Raw genomic sequence first — 16,054 nt, forward strand, 5'->3', positions numbered from 1 at the left:
ATGCTCTATCTGCAAACAACATGTTTTACAGAAACATCACTTACTGCAGTCTATTACTTCACATATGAAAAATGCTTACAGTGTGTGAGTTCCCATGCTGTTTAATTCGCTTGAAAGCTGAAAATGTGTTTGAATATTGTTATATTTGTGGAGTCGTTTGTCTGCAGACTGACATTTAACGCTCCCGCACCCTCAGGTCAGTGGCGGCGGGTATCCTCTCTCTCTGCGTCTCTGCATCAGGACGCAGAGCTCCGCCTCGGATGCTGCTTCTGCTGTTTATCTGATTACAGCGATACAAGAGCTGCGTTTCCTTAAAGCGACACCCCGGCTTAATTAATTAGAGGACCGAAGAGAAGGCAGGGGAAGAGGAGGAGAGAGACGCCGGGATGCAGATGAGGAAGGGCTGCCGCATCCGTCTTCACCCTGCATGACGCTTCATTTCACCGACTTGAGGTTATGAAACCGGCTGTAATCTGACCCTGCATGCCTGCAGAAACCCCTCCAAGACCCCCTCCTCCTCCCTCCTCTGCTTCCCTTCCTGGGATACACGGACTGTCAGTGCGTCACACGGGTACCTCTCGCGTCCTTTCCTCCGCAGATGAGACCTCTTTGCTTCCAACTAAGGTGATGAAATCTGCGGCTAAATCGCAGCCACTGACTCGTCACTCCTGCTCCGCACACAGACTCTGTAGCCTTCATGGCCTCTATTAAAAGCGTCAGTAAATCCGAGGGGTGCGCGTCCTCGTTTTCGTCTGCGGCCTTTTTTCTTCCTCCACTCCCGCTCACCACCTGTGTTTTTCCTCTCACGCTCAGTCGCTGAAAGCCGCTGTGAGATAACGCTCTGACGCCGCATCAGCTCTCACTCTCCACATGGAATCTGAAATCTGCGTGAAGCGCGCCTCGTCGTCTCCGCGTCTCCGCCCTTGCTCTGCCGCTGATGCGGTGCGCCTGGGTGCTCGCCTTCTCTTCGTCCTGGCCGTTCACTGATCATCTGGTCCGGGGGGGCGGCCGCCCGCAGCGAGGAAAGATGGTGCGGATCGCAAGCGCGCTGGGGCTCGTGATATTCAGCGTGGCGCTGCTCATCCTGTCGCTCATTAGCTATGTGTCCATCAAGAAGGACTTCCTGTTCAGCACCCCCAGATACGGACCCAATGGAGGACCCAGGATGTACATGTTCCATGCGGGGTTTCGGTGAGTCCAGACCAGGCTCAGCTGCAGAGGCTTCACCAGTGTTTGGATGTTATTATTTGATTTAACATATGTAGATTTCTCATAACGCTGCTACCATATCTGTCAAATAAGAAGATGCTCTGGGTGATGTAAAGGCCGGTGCTGACCAGGTGAAGGCCTGTCTGCAGTGTGAGGCCTGGCACCTCACATACTGGCCTGCATATAAAATAGTTTTTTTCGATGACTGTGATTAATAATAATAATAACATATTTTATGTTTCTTTACTGAAGTCACCACTCATATCAAATGGGCAAAAGTATGTGGACATACCAATACCAGGCAGTGGTCTGTCAGAGACAAACTTATGTAAATCCATAGACCTCTTGCAGGTGGTGGAATCCAACATGGCAACTGCTGTGGTTTTGTAAGAGTCACACTTTCTGTACATAACCCCAATCACAGCACACACCACTGCACTGTGCATGGCATAAGGTTGGGTAAGGATCTTCTGTTTGAACATGACAGTGTGTCCATGCACAGAGCCTCCCACAGGAACTCAAATGTTAAAACCCTACAGTCAATTTCCAACATCTTATGCAATGCCTCCCTGTAGCTGGAGCCTGTCAGGTGCAGATATTATAACTTCAGTAATGTCAGGCCGCCAGCTGGGGATGATACCATGAAATACTTTTACTTGTAGCCTACTACTATACTGCTGCCTACAAGTAGTAGTCAAATACCATTGCAAAGTCCATGTCATGCATGGTCCTTTAACCAGCTAGTCATGTTTTCTCTGTTACCAACAGCATACACTCTATTTATACCTCAGATTCTTAGGAACTTTTAGCAGTAATGTTGGATTGTGATTAGTTTTCCCATCCTGAGCACTGGGTGAGTGGTTTATACTTGGAACCGCCTCATTATTTTCTGCATCCATCTTTCCTTCTGTGTTGAATAGTCTCTCAGGTCTTGCCACCTGGTTCCCTTCCCACACATCGCTGGGATTTGTGGCCAGATTGCTCAATCTTCATTTCATCTGAACATTTTTAGAGGATTTTGCCTCTCATGGCCGCGGAGTCATTCAGGTGCCAAACTATCAGCAGGCTGTCATGTGCTTTTTTAGTGAGGAATGGTTGTGTCTGGGCACAGCACCATAAAGTTCTGATTGGTGGAGTCCTGCTTTGATGGTTTGTCCTTCTGTAAGGTCTCCAGTTGGCATTCAAGGTGACCACTGGGTTCTTGATTACCTGTCCAACCAAGGCCCTTCATCGCAGATTATAATTCTCTCAGCCACATATCTGTTACCTTATATAGACAGGTTTTAGTGAAACTTTAAAAAAGTTTTAACACCCAAAAGCCACTTAAAATCATCCACTCTTTTAATAAAAATGGAATCTGTGGCCGTTCTGTCGCAGTCCATCTTTCTATTAATAAAAATTCTAATTATAAGTCAGATTAAATATACACTATGATCATCACCACTGCTGTTTTGTTTTCATAAGGAGACCATGCTGCCCTAATAAAATGATCTAAATGTGGTGCATGTCAGTGTGTTTTCCTGTCAGAATGAGTGTGTATCAGCCTGAAGGAAAACAGGGCATCTGTCACTTAATCCCACAGCTGTGAACTAGATCAGCTTATTCACTCTCAGCTCCTCTCTCAGTTTCTCCTTTAGTAATTTGGTGTCAAGAAAGAAATCTGATTTCAAAGTAAACAAAAGTAAATTATAGCCAGAAATAAAAGCATAATCTTATAACATTCAGGGACTTAGCTACTTGATGGGCTTCCAGATGTGCTTTTACTTGATGGGCTTCCAGATGTGCTTTTAAGATCTTAAAGGTAGGGTAGGAGAGTTCACTAATGCACTTTTTGTTAAATTAGTGTAACTTCTCTTTACAATCTGATAGCAACCGATTAGTTCGGCAGTTTCGCTTTAAAACGAAGAATATGAATCATCTGTGGAAGATATAAAACACTAAAAACATCAGCCAATCCTACGAGGCGCCCCTGCGCAGAGCATTGGCTGGTTTTGCAACATGGCCGAAGCCACAGACTGGCCGGGAGGCGTGGCTTCGCGGTGAGCTCTGAGAGAAAGGGGCGTGTGTTTACTTTTGAAATCTGGCTGACTCTCACTGAGTTTTCAAAATCTCCTACCATGTCTTGTATCTGGGGGATGTAATTAGCGATTGAATGTGTTAATGATATAAGGATGTTTTTTTCCTAAAGCTTTTCCTAAAAATTCAGCACAATCTTGCATCAACATTTGTTGTGATGGTAATCTTTTTTTCAGTTGCCCCACATTATTTCTTACTGAGGTGTTCTTGTTTTTCTGTCCAGCCCAGCAGCAGGTAATCTTAAAAATGCAAGCATCAGAAGCAGGTGTTAGCACTTCACAGAGACTGATGAAATTACACACCTGTGCTGAAAAAGCTCCACCGGAGAACCATTGTGTAAATCTTTTGTCGGGCGACATGCTGTGGGTCAGGTTTGGAGCGTGATGCTAAAACGGCATCGGTCTGATGAGGGTTCTGAAGGCTGGTGGGTCGTCCTTGGTCGCTGTGATTTACAACATGAGAGCCACATTCATTTTCCTCCCGCCTGTAATCATTTTCCTCCTCCATCCCTGTCACCTCAGGCCAAGGTTACGCTCAGAGTGAGTTAGATGAGGAGGAAGAGAGCAGCATTTTGAAGAGGAAGCACTCAGTTGGTGTATACAACTGGTCTATACAAGCCCCATGCTGTGTTATTGTATAGTGAAGTTTATTTATTGACCAGAAGATGGTGATTCAGGAAAATTCCACTTGAACTGGAGAGGGTACAGCGTCATTTCATCTCACACTGTTCGTTCTCGTTCTCACACCTCAAAGCTGAGAATAATACCTGCCAGAATTAGTATTCAAATTCAAGTAGTGCTATGTGTAAAAAGGCTGAAGGCATTTTCAACAGTTATGCAGGTACTGGTGATGGTGAGGCCACATCAGAGAAGATCATTTATGTCTGCACCATTGACAGTAAAACACTGCAGATGAAGTTTCTGTGATGTCACCGTGAGATAGGTTTCTGAAGTGCTGTTTTGAGTTCGTGTGGGAGGCTCAAAACTGCCGCCATGTTGGCAGCTTAACAATAGAGACCAGAATCGTTTTGTGTTATTTCTGCTGTTGGTGCCTGTCCCCTGAGGTTGTCGCTTGGTCTACACTTAAAGTCAAGAGAAATAATATGCAGTTTATTGTGTGTACAGTATTTCAAATGCACACTAGCCTTTGCATGCCCTTCATAGTGTCTACATTTGGTATTCCATTCTGTCTTCTTAATGTTAGGAACGAGTGAGTTATTCTTTTCCTTTGTTTCATGCACCTTTTGCAGTGAGAGACCACCTCGCAAACCTGACCTGAGGTGAAGGATATCTATCTATCTATCTATCTATCTATCTATCTATCTATCTATCTATCTATCTATCTATCTATCTATCTTCTGCCTCAGTTCTGTTTGGCCAGGTTGAAACCTGCAGCCATCAAACTCGATTATCTGAATGTTCTTTAAAGCATTTTATTTTTCTGGTGTTGAATTTGAAACAGCATGAAGTAAAAGAAAAATTCAACATTTAGATCTGATTTTGTGGATGAGCATTTCTCACAGCACAACAGTGTCACATCAGATGTCAGTGGCGATAATATTGCCAGCTTAGGTTCTCTTTCTTGATATTAATATGATTCATGCGTTTGTTAATTGATCACTTTTGCAAAAAGGTGAAACAGATGTTTCTCTACTCTTATGATAGGATAGAAGCTTGTGCACATAAAACAACTAGAGTGAAATGTGAGAAATCCTCCTGCAAAGTGAGATCCTTTCACAAATGGTTGCTCATCTTCGGTATTTCATACTGATCCTGATTCAGCACTGCTCCCCTCTGCCTGAGCCTTTCTGTCCACAAAGATGGCGGATGCTGCAAAACGACAAAATATTGCTGACATCAGATCAGGTCAGGCGGGGTTTCCTGGGGTTTGTTTCAGACCGGGGGGCACTGCACAGGTGAGGTTGACCATGTAGGACAGGACAGTATAACTTTTGATGTTATGTGGATGGTGCTGTAAACTCTACCAACAACACAGTTAGCACATAGCTTAGCATAGGTACCTCATGGGAACCCCAACACAAAAAGTTGCTAACCATAATTAATATTTCTTTGCCTGCTTGATATTCAAGATACAATCTTAATCTGTGCTTGGGTAGCTGGTAAATGTGTGTGTGTGTGTGTCTTAGCATTTATACACCAGAGATACATACTGCACAGAGCTAATGTTGTTTAAATGGGTTGTGCAGACCTGTGAAAAAAAGCTTAACCAGCAGAATTGTAAATCGATGTTGAAATAGATTGAAAATGTAAAGTTTCCACACTCAGACAGTTAAGTAACTGGAGAGCTGGTTAATCTGATTAGGTCTTGTTTTAATTCACTAACTTGGAAATGGAAGCTAAGGCTTGCACTGCAAAAATAAATGTTCATCTTATCAAGTATGATGATGATCATGTTCAGCTTCACAACTTTTGATCAGATTTTCAGATGAGTACGGTTGTTTAAAAAAAAAAATAACATCCTGAAGATCAGAGGAGTACATTATCAAACAATTTGGATGAAATTCATTTTTGATCAGCTTGCTAAGATGGACAGAATTACTGCAACAGTTTGGCCTTATTGCTAATGTTTCAACAAAACCTTGTGATTTTGACTGAAAGTCAGCGTTTACACTAAGACGAGAGTGTAAATGAAACTGTTTGCCACCGCAGCTGGTTTCCTCATGGAGCTGAATGATAGCTGTTTGCTAATGGCGCTATAGACGTGCATGTTTGACTTTGTGGAGCATTTTAGTCTTGTGAAGAAGCTGATGTTCATATATAAAAATGCCAAAATAACAATATTCCTGGTGTTTTGGTCATCAGTTCTGCATTAAAGATTATGAAAACGTTTACTTTTTTTGACATTATATTGTTCAAAGCTTCAGATGATTTTTTCATGCCTTAGTTTTAAGAAGAGCTAAAATGCTTCTCAAAACATTTTAAAGTGCAGATGAATCTTATTTCGTTCCTCATTGAAAGCGGGGTTAACCTCTGTGTCACTTCCTCCTCTGTGTAGCTCCCAGTTGGCATTGAAGTATCTGGATCCAGCTTTCTCTTCCCTGACCAACGCTCTCAGCGAGGACCTGCTGAACTCCTCTAAATGGAGTTACAACAGCAGTGCTTTTATCCAGCAGAGGTATGTTACACACACACAGACACACACAGCATGCAGCGTCTCTCCTTCTCCAGTGATATCTGATGGTCTTGAAAGCTTAACATGCTTTTAGCACTTACAGCAGCGAACATTAGTCGTGAAAAAACGTCTCCGTTCCATGAGCAAATAGCACTTGCAATGTCACAGCGGCAGAAACACATAGAACATACAGTGTTTACAGAAAATAGCTTTCATATTGCCAGGTGTATTTCTGAAGAGTTGACTCAAAAGCATTTTATTGATCCAGAATCTAGATGTCAAACTATACGTAGGGTAAGTCCTCAGTGGTGTGTAGAGGAATAGAGTCAGGTTCAAGTGCTGCCTGAAGTCTCATCAAAGCAAGTTAACACTGAAGTCAACTGAGAGAATTCCAATCAAACTGTAATTTGTGTTATTGTTGTTAAAGGGCATGACATGGTGGTACAGTGGTTAGCACTGCACCACTGGAGTCTTTCTGTGTGGATTCTGCACGTTCTCCTCTTGCAGAGAACTCCGGTTTCTTCCCACATACCAAAGATGTGCCTGTTAGGTTATTTCAGGTTAAGTGGGACTCTAAATTGGCTGTAAGTGTGAGTGTCTCTATGTTAGACTGGCGACCTGTCCACAGTGTAATTCCAAATCCAATGTTCTAATGTTTTGTCTAGCCTGGCTCAAGACAAGCTTGAACAAAATGTCTGGACTCAGATTTTTTTTGGTCTTTATAAGCAAATTCATGTCAGCTGCAGATGTCCAGGAACGTTTCGCTTTTTGTTGTCATTGTATGGCTTCATGTTAAGCCTGCAGAGAGCACATCATGAAATGAAATGTGTGTTCTAATATCACAAAATACCATTTTAATCACAGTTAAAGGGGGCATGGGGTTAAAAAACGACAACAAATCCATACAAGAGAACAACTTCAACTCAACAGTCTGCTATTATTTTCAAACATTTCTCTTCATAATAGTCATGTATGATGCAGATTAGGGATTATATATAACATATTTGACTCACTGTCATTATAATCATTGTTTCTGCTCAGACTTCAGGATGGCAGAATGAAATAAATGCAGAAATAAAGGGATTTGATCAGGTTTATGGCTCATCAGATCATTTCATCAATGGGTTTAAGCCATTCATATGCTTTTACCTTTAGTGCATGATGAAATCCATTCCATTATTACAACACTTGTTTACTAAAATCCATGGTTGTAAACCCACAGGGTCTCAAACCCAGGACCTTCTGCAATGCATTCAGCAATCACACAGCACTCTGTTCTAAAATTGCACATTTTTGTTATCCTTCATGTTTATGAGTGCAAACGTGGGCATTTTAGGACCAGCAGCCACACCTACAGCTGAACCTGCCATATGAATATGAGATACCTCTGTTTTCCTTGTGCTTTATTTTATAACATTTATACACGTCCACGTGGAACAATCCTAGTTTTGGTGTTTTCAGCCTTGTAGAGTTCCTCCTGGGATTGAGAAGAAATGTTATTTTGACTGACCTGTGAAAGCTTACAGTAAAGATTCAGCAACATGTAAATAATGTCTGTTTGTCTTTCAGGAATGAGATTGCACAATATATTGATATCCCTCACAACTTCACACTGACACGCGACTCAGTTAGAATTGGACAGCTGATGCACTATGACTACTCCAGCCACAAATATGTCTTTTCCATTGGTGAGAATTTCCGCTCGCTCCTCCCGGAAGTCTCACCAATCCTCAACAAACACTACAATGCCTGTGCCGTGGTCGGTAACAGCGGCATCCTCATTGGTTCACGTTGTGGCCCCCAGATTGAAAAGTTTGACTTTGTCTTCCGCTGTAACTTTGCACCGACTGAAATCTTTAAGAAGGACGTTGGACGTCGAACCAACATGACGACCTTTAACCCTAGTATCCTGGAAAAATACTACAATAATTTACTGACGGTGCAGGACAGGAATAATTTCTTCTTGAGCCTGAAGAAGCTGGATGGTGCCATCCTGTGGATCCCAGCATTTTTCTTCCACACGTCGGCCACGGTGACGAGGACGTTAGTGGACTTCTTCGTAGAGCATCAAGGTCAGCTGAAGGTCCAGCTAGCTTGGCCTGGAAACATTATGCAGTACATCAACAAGTAAGACTCACAACTGCACACCAGAACATTCATGCTATACAATCATTATGTAGCGCAGCACCAACAACACTATATGAGCAAAAGTAAATGGACACTGTGTGCAACGTTAGCATTCTGCTGGTCTGTTTTAGTCGTAATCCTGCAGTCTGTTAGATCTGCGGCTAATGATTGTTTGCACTATTGATTATTTGTGCATGACAAATCATCATATTGATATTGTCCACATACCTTTGTCCATATAGTGTATACGATGAACAATAAAGCAGCAAGATAGGTACATTTATGTAAAAAGTCAAACCACCCTTCCATCATGTAATGTCTAATTTATTAACCCCAGAATGTTTAAGTTTCAGTTTAACAGTTTGAGTGCTGTTTTGACAACATTCCAAACGTACTTACTGTCTCCTGCTATGACATGTTACTTATTTATTTATACTTTAGAGAAATCAGTCTTTTTTTGTGTCTGTCAGTATGTTAAATGCCTCCATGCATCTCCGTCCTGTTTGTCTGTAGTCATTTGTGGAAAGCAGCTCGAACATGGTTGTCTTGTATTGAGCTGTGGTCTATATGGCAAAGAGGAGATTTAGACTCCAAAGCCGGATTATAAGGAAACAGCTATTTAGTGAAAGGTATGGCACACAGCTGTAACTGTATGTGTGGAGAGGGATTTAGTCTTGTTGCAGCAGAATAGGCAGCTCGTACAGTAGCCTAATCTTTACCAATCCCATTAAATCTACCTGCTCGGAAAGAATTATCACTTTTTAAGCAGCTCAGGCAGCTTTTCAGTGCCTCAAGGACTCTTGGAGATTCTTTTGTTGGGGCCAGTTTGGAGAGTTTCCCCCCTCTGTGATACTGTGGAGTTGGACTGTTTGATGAAAACGTCAGGGGTGGTCAGATTATGTTATTTAAGCATTTTATATATATATATACTGTATATGTACCCCTGCTGTCAGTAACGCTTTTTTCTTCAAAGTTTTGTAAATGATTTCTAGAAATAAAAGGGTTTTAAAGGTAGGGTAGGAGATTTCCTTCTGATGCACTTAAAATTAAAATTAGTAAATTAGTGTAACTTCTCTTTACAATCTGAAAGCAACCGATTAGTTCGGCAGTTTCGCATTAAAACGAAGAATATTAATCATCTGTAGAAGCTATAAAACACTAATCTGGTGATTGTAATAGAGCTCCTTAAGTTGATTACTCCAGGAGAACAAAGATTTCTCTGCCATGTATGCAGAGAAACAGATGATTAAGGGATCCCCCTACAAATACCCCAGTAACCTGTTCACCCTGAGTTTGTCGGGCACTGAAATGCAACTGATCACTTCCTGCAGATGATTCACCTTAAAGCATATGGACACCAATGATCACTAATGAGTTTTTATTGAATGACAAAACATAAACCCCATAAGCACCATAAAATTTATATACAGGTCATCAAGGTCAATTTCTTTGTTTTTACTCAACAGCTACTGGAAAACCAAGCAGCTGTCGCCAAAGCGCCTGAGCACCGGCATCCTGATGTATACACTGGCATCGTCCATGTGTAACCAGATCCACCTGTACGGCTTTTGGCCCTTCGGCTGGGACCCTAACACGGGTAAGGAGCTTCCGTACCACTACTATGACAAAAAAGGCACCAAGTTCACCACCAAGTGGCAGGAGTCTCATCAGCTGCCCGCTGAGTTCAAACTCCTCTACAAGATGCACACACAGGGACTGCTGAAGCTCTCCCTCTCCCACTGTGCATAGAAGCTGCAGCAGGCACAGCGCTTCTGCACACTCCTGTCCAACGCTTCCACCAGGCAGTATTAGAGCAGCAATGAGACAGACAGGTAAGGTTTTTATGCAGCGTTGGTGCAACGAACTCTTAAACTCTTAAAACAGCACCATGATCTGAACCAACCATGGCTGAAATGAAAAAAGCTCCTGAAACAAGGAAGAAAATCATTTTCTACTGCTCAAAAGCTGAAGCTGAACAAGTGAACTGCTGTTATTTTTTGTGGAAGTTGGACATTCAAGCAATGTTGTTCTCTAGAATTATTGAATGGAGTTTTTTCACTCTTCACAGCACAACTATACATCAGCAGATTGACTCTTCAGAGGGACATTTGTGCAGCAGTTAAAAGAGTCTCCCACTCAGTCTTTGAAAACAGAATATGTGTGCGTATTTCTCCGCTGAATCTCCATGTGTTCATGGGTGCAGTGATTATTTGTGACAGTAACCGAACATGGCGACCACAGAAGGAATCATTTTCTTGTAAAATGTGTTTAATGTTATGATTTTGTGTGTTTTGAGACAACCCGCGACCCTTTCCTAAGCTCTTACCATGTTTTTAATGCCTAAGCTTAATAATAACTTTCAATGCTTAACTCAAACAGCGGGTGAAAACTGAACAGCTCATGGTGTCAGGGGGACTGGAACCCCCTGACAGACTCCCACATGAAGGTCTGCTGCATTCCCTTTACCTCTACCATCCCCAGCCTACCTCCTATAATGCTAGCTTTTGTATTGGTCCCATGATTGGATAATGTTGGGAAATGCAATCTTATGTTCCCCAAGCATAACCTTAACCGTGTGTCATATCTGGGGGATGACGACCACAACAACACAGTTTCTTGTATTCTTTGTCTCAGGTTCACTACATTATATTTTCTCATTTGAGATAGTTGCTGCATTATGTTGTCTTGCTGTGACTTAAGCTAAGATATAATATACCTTCTGTCTCAATATGTCTACCACTGGTCCAGATCCCTCTCATATCAGAAAAGAGAAGCAGACACCTGAGCCTCAAGTGTCCCTCCTGCTGCTTGGTTGTCTTCCACACAACTAAAAATGCAATAGTAGCACACATTTTTGTTCCAGTTGCTCCAAATCTGTTAAATTCTGCCATTAAAAACATCAGTGTGGTCTGATTACATTATTAAAATGACTTGAAAGGAACAGCAGTAATAGAAACCGTGTGTAATACAACAAAAACTAGCCAGCGACTCTTGATTTAAGCACGCTCACATCTTCTTGCTGCGAGGTGCCAACCGCTGCCTCATACAGCCCTTCTTGGACAAACAGATAATGACTAGAAAGAGTGTTTGTGGTCTCCCCTCTGGAACATTTTGTGGACACATAAAATATGCATTCTCATTTTGAGTGTCCAGAATGACATGATCATCATCAAGTCTGATCTGCATCATATGGAAGTCCAACGTTTGCTTTCCTCTGATTTGGTCTCTATCTACCTGGCAGGTAATATATAAGCTTGTTTGCTAAAGACAGGACGGATAAGTGGAAAAATTGTGTTAAAAATTTTCACTATAATGATCAATTTATATTGATCTGAGTACAGTTTAAAACTCCCATCCTCAGACTGTTTGTGTCATGGTCCTTAGTTCAGTTGGTTTTCCTGCTTATTTTAGTGTATTTATTTTGGTTGTTTCCTGCTTTACTTTGAATGTCGGGTTCCCATGTGTATCCTTGTGTTTTACTTCCTCCTGATTGCTTGCCCTGCCCTAATGTGTCTCACCTGTGTCTTATCCCTCATGTGCTTAAGTCTTGCGCCCCCTCTGTCTTTTTCTGTTCATACTGTTTTGTTATAAATAGCATAGAGTACATAGTTTACACTTTTGTCCTTTACTGTCTTTGATTGTTTTGGATTTACTATATTGGCCTTTTGTGTCTGCATTTGGGTCCACCTGAACTCTTAACAGTTTGAGGATGTGGCTGATCCAGGATGTGTGTGCACAAGACAATTTAAATAGTAATGTTGGATTTAGAGTCACTGCTTTTCCACTTTGTGAAGGAGATGTAGACCGTACAACCAGGAATTACTTTAGGTTTTAGATTAAACTGTGAAAACATTAAGATTGCTAATGTTAGCTGCTTGTGTAGTTGGCACTGTGCGGGTTACCTGAAAGATTGTCTTTCAGCCAGAATGCTGCCATTTCTGTCTCGTCTGTCGCTGTGATGTCTGTGTTTTTAATCTGTTCATGTGTAGATGATACTCACTCCACCTCTCCTTTCATTTATTTTTAAGCCAAACTAGTTAAGAAAATAAAAACAGATTTGATTGACCTGGATTTTAACCTACAAGCTCATCCTTAACAAAACTGAAAAATTATTGTTTCTCCTAGTTTTATACTAAATCTTAATTTAAAAAGAAGTTTTGTTACCTGCAAACATTTAAAAGCAAAAAATGTGCTGCTGTGAGATCGTTGTGGCATAAATCTTCCACAAGGCTCCAGGCTAACAGGTGCAGATTGTTGCTGCTTGATTATAAATACACACAAGGAGACAGTGTTGGCTGGAAAACGACCATACTTCCATCCATCATCCTGACCTCCACACCCTTACGTTCCACTTCATCGCATAGAGGGCATGCTTGCTTCCTGAACGTTGGCATCGGACTGACTGGAGCAAATTCAAAGGCGACACTTTGCAACAAAGTGGAAGTCTGAGTGTGACTGAGCCACGGATAAGTGGAATAAAATCATTTTTGGAAGGGGACGTTTTGATCTGTACGTTTCTTGGATAAATAGGTCTGTATACTCAGGTTTTTGTGAATGGCGATAGTTGTACAGAGTACTTTCCTTGTTGCATCCGTGTGTGTTTTGTGGTATGTGAATCCTTGCAGATCATCTTGTCACATGTTATCTGGAATTAGTGATGCAGATTGAGACCACTGTTTTTGTGATCCATATTTCATTACCTGTTTTCATCCACCCCCTTAAAAACAGCAAATATAACATAAGGCCTGTAAGATGCATATCACAAATATATAAATTCTCATATTTAACTCTTTTTTTCTGAGAGAACCTGTGACTATTTTTATAATCTGCAGCTGAAACCCAACTGCACGTTTTGCCTCTTGTCTGTTTCTCAGCCTCCTGCAGTTAGTTTCCAAAATCATATCTGTGACTTGAAATGTGATATTACATGACTTTGACAAAAAGATTGTTGGTCTGGACTTACAGACACCTGTGTTAAAGTGGCTGGGGATGTAATCATATTGTATTTTTTTGTCCTCTTTCATCATCATTTATTTTTGTAATGTATAATGAGTATCAGGTAATGTTTTTCCTGAATGTATTTTTTGCATTTTGAATAAGGCTGGATCCATCCATATTGATCACTCTAGGAACAGTTATATATATATATATATATATCACATTTAGACTTACATATGTAATATGCTAGATTAACAGATAAGTCATCCAATACTTGAAGGAAAATATATCTTCTCTGTATTTACTTGATTTAGTCATTAAATGAATGAATTGATCAATTTAACCCAGTGAACTGTGTTTATTTGTGTGTACCATGTTTACTGATTCATGTCTGTGTAGACTGAAACCTGTTGTTTAGCTGGACTAAAATGACCTGATCAGGTGTTGTCTGATTGCATTACAGAATTATTTGGTAACCATAGTAACAAATGCGCACTACAGGGATTGTTTCGCGTTAATGTAGAAAATGAGTTTAGGAAAGATATCCGAACATTCCCACAACTATCAATGTTTTATCAATGATAAACATTATATGGCTACAATTTAATTGATTGAGTAAAGCCTCATTCATGGTTGTTTGATATTGATCACTATGTATTAATGACAAAGTGGTTTTATCTATATACTATCCACTTACTTATTCATCATTTAGTAATGTTAAATTCCTGATAATCATATATATATTGATTTATATGGCCCCAAATAAAGAGGATGCCACAAAGTAAATATTATAAATTATTATAAAATGTGTCACCAAATTGTTAATAATACATTGCTCAAACTATTTCAAATGTTTCTGTAAGGTTTAAATGTTAACGAGGACATTTTAATCACAATATTTTTTATTATAGTAAGAGAGCTGATGGGCTGATTGTGACCAAAAAATCAATGATTTCACAATAAGTGTCAGCAAAGCAAAAATGCAGCATGACCTCAGCAGAACCGTCCAATCAATGAACTCAGTCCACATGACTCCACGTTTACTCCTCAGTGTGCACACATTGGACAGCATACCATTCTTTTCCCTGTTCCACGGAGCATGCACCAAACTAGTGGACTAAGTGGACTGATAGTGAGACATTATCATATCAACACAATCAACAGTAAACAATGATTTGTCCACATTGCACAAAGGTTGGGACCTATGACCTGTAATCCTTGTGAGGAAAGACACAGAGGTCCAAGTGACATCACTTGTTGACATGGTCTCTGAAGTTGTTTCAGTCATATCTTTGTACAGTTCCCAGCACAGAGGCAACTCTACTTCAGATTAGGATTAATTTTATTACAGAGATAAAGTCATTAAAACAGTCTTCTCTTCATTTCAGTTTAGTTCATCACATCTCTGCATTTCATCATTTTTTCCCATCAGCTGATCTCACTTTCAGTAATTAATTATTTTTGATCTTTGATTATGTGTGTTACAGCCCTGGCCTGGCCTTATTTATTGCAAGTTTAGGGTCATTGTTAATGGATTATTCTGTGTTCTGTGACACTGTCTCATTTCTCATTATATCATCACAAAAAAATGTCACTTAATTTTGCGTCCTCGACTCATGATCTTCAAAAATGTATAAAGTTTCCACCAGATGTGATCAAAATGCTACCATTTTTCTCTTGTGTGTGTCCTGAAATGCACACAGAGGTGATGTCAGGCTGCAGCAGCCTGCAGGTCGATACTGTGCTGTTGGCTTTTAGTGAGTGAGGTGAACTCCAGAGGTCAGAGGTCAGGGAGCACCTTCTCAACCTCTGCCAGTTCTTTCTGATTTTCACAGTTTTACTAACTAGGCCACAGACTGACACTGATCATTTTTGAAAATTAAATACAAACATTTAAAAATCTTTTTGTTAAAAATTCTCCATGACTACAAAAGTAATTTAAATCTGTGTGTGTGTGTGTGTGTGTGTGCACGCTCACACGCATATTGCTCCTATTCATGAGCACATGAAAAATTCACTGTCTTCTCCTGATGAATGATGCCATTATTTCTATACCAGTGGTTTCAAAATGATCAATGACAGTCACAGTAATTAACAATAATAATAACAGTATTAATTAACACAAACTAATATAATCTGTACTATTAATAACACAAACAACAGTTAAAGTTTTTATTCAAACACCCACATTAAACATTAAATAAATTTGCCCTGCTCATTCATTTATATCATTGCTAAATTATATACCTATATATTTTTTACACATATATACATATTTAAATAGTATTAATATTTTTTGTGTTGCAGCACCATACACTTACAGCTTAAAACGTGTTTAAATAGAAGATGTTTAAGCAACAGATACGGAAAGTAGGTCAGACCTTATGTAAATGAGAGGGGTCAGATGGCGTACGCCAGGGGTGGCTGACCTCTGACCTCTGACCTGTTCAGCCCTCCTGCTTCACGTCAGCAGCAGGGGACAAAAGAAAACCTGCAGGAGTCAACAGCTAGAAAACAAGCTTTTGTAACACGACTTTTTTTTGATTGAACCAATTTGTAAACCTCAGTTTGT

At 40.5% G+C, this 16,054-nt stretch overlaps 1 protein-coding gene across 1 annotated transcript; it reads left to right on the forward strand.

Annotated features, from left to right (window-relative positions):
- Nucleotides 1–629: 629 nt before the first annotated feature.
- On the forward strand, nucleotides 630–13,640 carry st8sia3 (ST8 alpha-N-acetyl-neuraminide alpha-2,8-sialyltransferase 3). Its single transcript, XM_028418666.1, has 4 exons — nucleotides 630–1,191; nucleotides 6,301–6,420; nucleotides 7,987–8,544; nucleotides 10,011–13,640. Exons 1-4 carry the CDS (start codon nucleotides 938–940, stop codon nucleotides 10,291–10,293), a joined length of 1,215 nt encoding a protein of 404 aa, XP_028274467.1. The 5' UTR covers nucleotides 630–937; the 3' UTR covers nucleotides 10,294–13,640.
- Nucleotides 13,641–16,054: the final 2,414 nt, after the last annotated feature.

The sequence above is a fragment of the Parambassis ranga genome, chromosome 12 (genome assembly GCF_900634625.1).
Source record: "Parambassis ranga chromosome 12, fParRan2.1, whole genome shotgun sequence".
Lineage (NCBI taxonomy): Eukaryota > Metazoa > Chordata > Actinopteri > Ambassidae > Parambassis > Parambassis ranga.

Bases quoted from the DNA above. Each gene is read 5' to 3' on its own strand.
- st8sia3 (XM_028418666.1), top strand. From the start codon at position 938: ATGCGGTGCGCCTGGGTGCTCGCCTTCTCTTCGTCCTGGCCGTTCACT. The intron at 6,421-7,986 runs GTATGTTACACA...TTTGTCTTTCAG, and splicing joins AGTGCTTTTATCCAGCAGAG to GAATGAGATTGCACAATATA. The intron at 8,545-10,010 runs GTAAGACTCACA...TTTACTCAACAG, and splicing joins ATTATGCAGTACATCAACAA to CTACTGGAAAACCAAGCAGC.